Genomic DNA, 2,466 nt, shown 5'->3' on the forward strand with positions numbered 1-2,466 from the left:
ACCTTTCAATTCTGCAAAATATGGCATACATAAAGAGATGCTATAAGTCCAATTTAATTAAGATCATGAAGAAGAATCAGACCCTAGTATACTCAATTATGAAATAAAATAAAAGTTATGAAGTGGTCAAATCAGAACAAGTGGTTTTAACAATATCTATTTATTGAAAATAACAAACAAAAGTAATTGAAAAAAGAAATAATTAAAAAAAAAAGTCATCAACTCCACCGAAAAGGTGGCACAACCCATATAGGAGGTGCCTTACCTTTGAAGTAAGCTTTGTAAGGGCAATGAATACCAAATCTCTCATCTTTTACATTATAGATTCCTAAATCGAAAGGGCCTTGAGGGTAACAAACCGGTTCATCGTCAAAATAATTATCAGAATAGTAAATTGAATCTTTTTGTAGATATTTTGAGAAATATGAAGCTGATACAGACACAGGATCATTATCGCCGACAAATAAAATATTATCACCCAAACTGTCAAGTTTGGTCAAACCCAAAAGCTTCTGACCTTTATCATCAAATTCCAACTTAAATACATGTAAACTGTGAGTACCTTTATTATTACCCTGGTCATCAATAGTTACGAACCTTCTCACCATCCACAACTCTCCCTCCAATGATTTCACTAGATAAGTTAGTGGGGAATAAGTTTCATGAATGCCTCCTTGTAAAAGAACATTTGGAGTTTTCATGTTGTTACCTTTAGGGTCACTTGAATAACATAAATCAAAAGAGACAATTGTTTTCCGACGATTTACGGCATACACTAGGCCTTTGTAGAATGTAACATCGATAAAACCTCGATGGTGAGTTTTATCTATGTATGTCCAAAACTTTTGTCCTGCTTTCATGAAAGCAAGACAACCACAAGTAGTATAAATTGCGGCAACCACGTAATCATTTGGACTTGATATAGGATCAGCTGACAAAGTAACCTTGTGCACATTAAATTCAGGGTAATTCTTATATCGATTATAAATATTAATCCATGGCAAAATAATTGGAGCTACATCCTTAAAAGGATTAACCCAAGTTATGACTTCTTCTTCGTCTATGGTTGCAAGCCAGCCATAACTTGAGCCACAACATCTTTGTTTATAAAGCATTGTCAATTCAAATGGATACACTCTATTTGCTAGTACGCTATACAAGCTTCGCTTTTCCGGACTTGTATTCTCTATAGGGATCATTAACATAGGCAATATATTGCCTCTAAATTGGTGGTTATATTGATGATTAAGGTTTGCAATTGAGTGCCAATTTTTGCAAACAGAACCAAACCAAATGTGGTCAATTGGTTCAATTAACTTCTCAAGAATCACGTTGAGAGCAAGTGAATCCAAATTTGCCCAATCTCGTTTCATAGCCATTCTTCTTCTAAGGGTTTCGTTTTTTCTTTTAGAAAGAGGCTATATATACAATTAGGGTTAGGATTAGTGGTAGGAGAACTATTTAGGATATATATAATTTTAATAGTAATATTTTAAATCTTCAACCCATAAATGTAATTTTACCTTTACATATATAAAAATAAGATTAATAATATTTAGTTTAAAGAAATCCTACGTAATAAAAGATATACATAAATAAAAGTAACCTATCAATCAATCTAACTATAACAACTTATATATAGAGAGAAAAAAATATATCAAACTTAATAAAAAAAAAATAAAAAAAAAAAGGAACCACCTAATAAAAGAAGATACGTGGAAAAAATAAAAGATTAGGCCAACTTATATTAGAAAAACAAGATTTCCTCTACAATAAAAGATTAACCCGTGGAACAAGAAAATAAAAACAGAAATGACGATGAAAAATAGGCATCAAAGTAGGAACTTAATCCAACATATAACAATTTTTTTTCCTATAACATAAAATTTCAAATCTTCCACCTTAAATATAATTTTACCTCTAAAGATAAAAAATAATAACTTGATGAAACATATATATCATTGTGTAGCATGCATCACATGAACCACTTTTTCATTAGACATATTCATTTTATTTATATTGGACAATGTCATGGTAATCCCAGGGGAATCTGTTGGGAACTTATTTTCTTCTTTGTTACTTGTTAGATTAAATACATGCATTTATTTATTATTAATGTATATATGTATGTCATATATATTATTCTTTATATTATTTTTGTATATCAAAATATAGAGGTTAAATGGTTAATGAACATCATGTAGGCCCGAGTTCGATTATTGTTAAAAATAATTTTTGGCAAGACATTACTTATCTTTCGATTAAACTCTAGATTAGCGCGGTTTATGTTTATATTAGATAAATTAGTATGCGAGTTTACAAAACAGTTTTACATAACTTGTTTTAAACTTGGCTAAAAGAAATTTGCTAAACCCTTAATTTTACAACCGAGTATTTACATCCGTCCTGGGAATAGTTGATTTCTCTATTTTTTTAATTAGTTGACAACTTTTATTTTTTTTGTTT

At 30.0% G+C, this 2,466-nt stretch overlaps 1 protein-coding gene across 1 annotated transcript; it reads right to left on the reverse strand.

Annotated features, from left to right (window-relative positions):
* Positions 1 to 218: 218 nt before the first annotated feature.
* Positions 219 to 1,379, reverse strand: LOC123904403 (F-box protein SKIP23-like). Its single transcript, XM_045954075.1, has one exon. It carries the CDS (start codon positions 1,377 to 1,379, stop codon positions 219 to 221), a length of 1,161 nt encoding a protein of 386 aa, XP_045810031.1.
* Positions 1,380 to 2,466: the final 1,087 nt, after the last annotated feature.

The sequence above is a fragment of the Trifolium pratense genome, linkage group LG2 (genome assembly GCF_020283565.1).
Source record: "Trifolium pratense cultivar HEN17-A07 linkage group LG2, ARS_RC_1.1, whole genome shotgun sequence".
Classification (NCBI taxonomy): Eukaryota; Viridiplantae; Streptophyta; class Magnoliopsida; order Fabales; family Fabaceae; genus Trifolium; species Trifolium pratense.

Bases quoted from the DNA above. Each gene is read 5' to 3' on its own strand.
- LOC123904403 (XM_045954075.1), bottom strand. From the start codon at position 1,379: ATGGCTATGAAACGAGATTGGGCAAATTTGGATTCACTTGCTCTCAAC.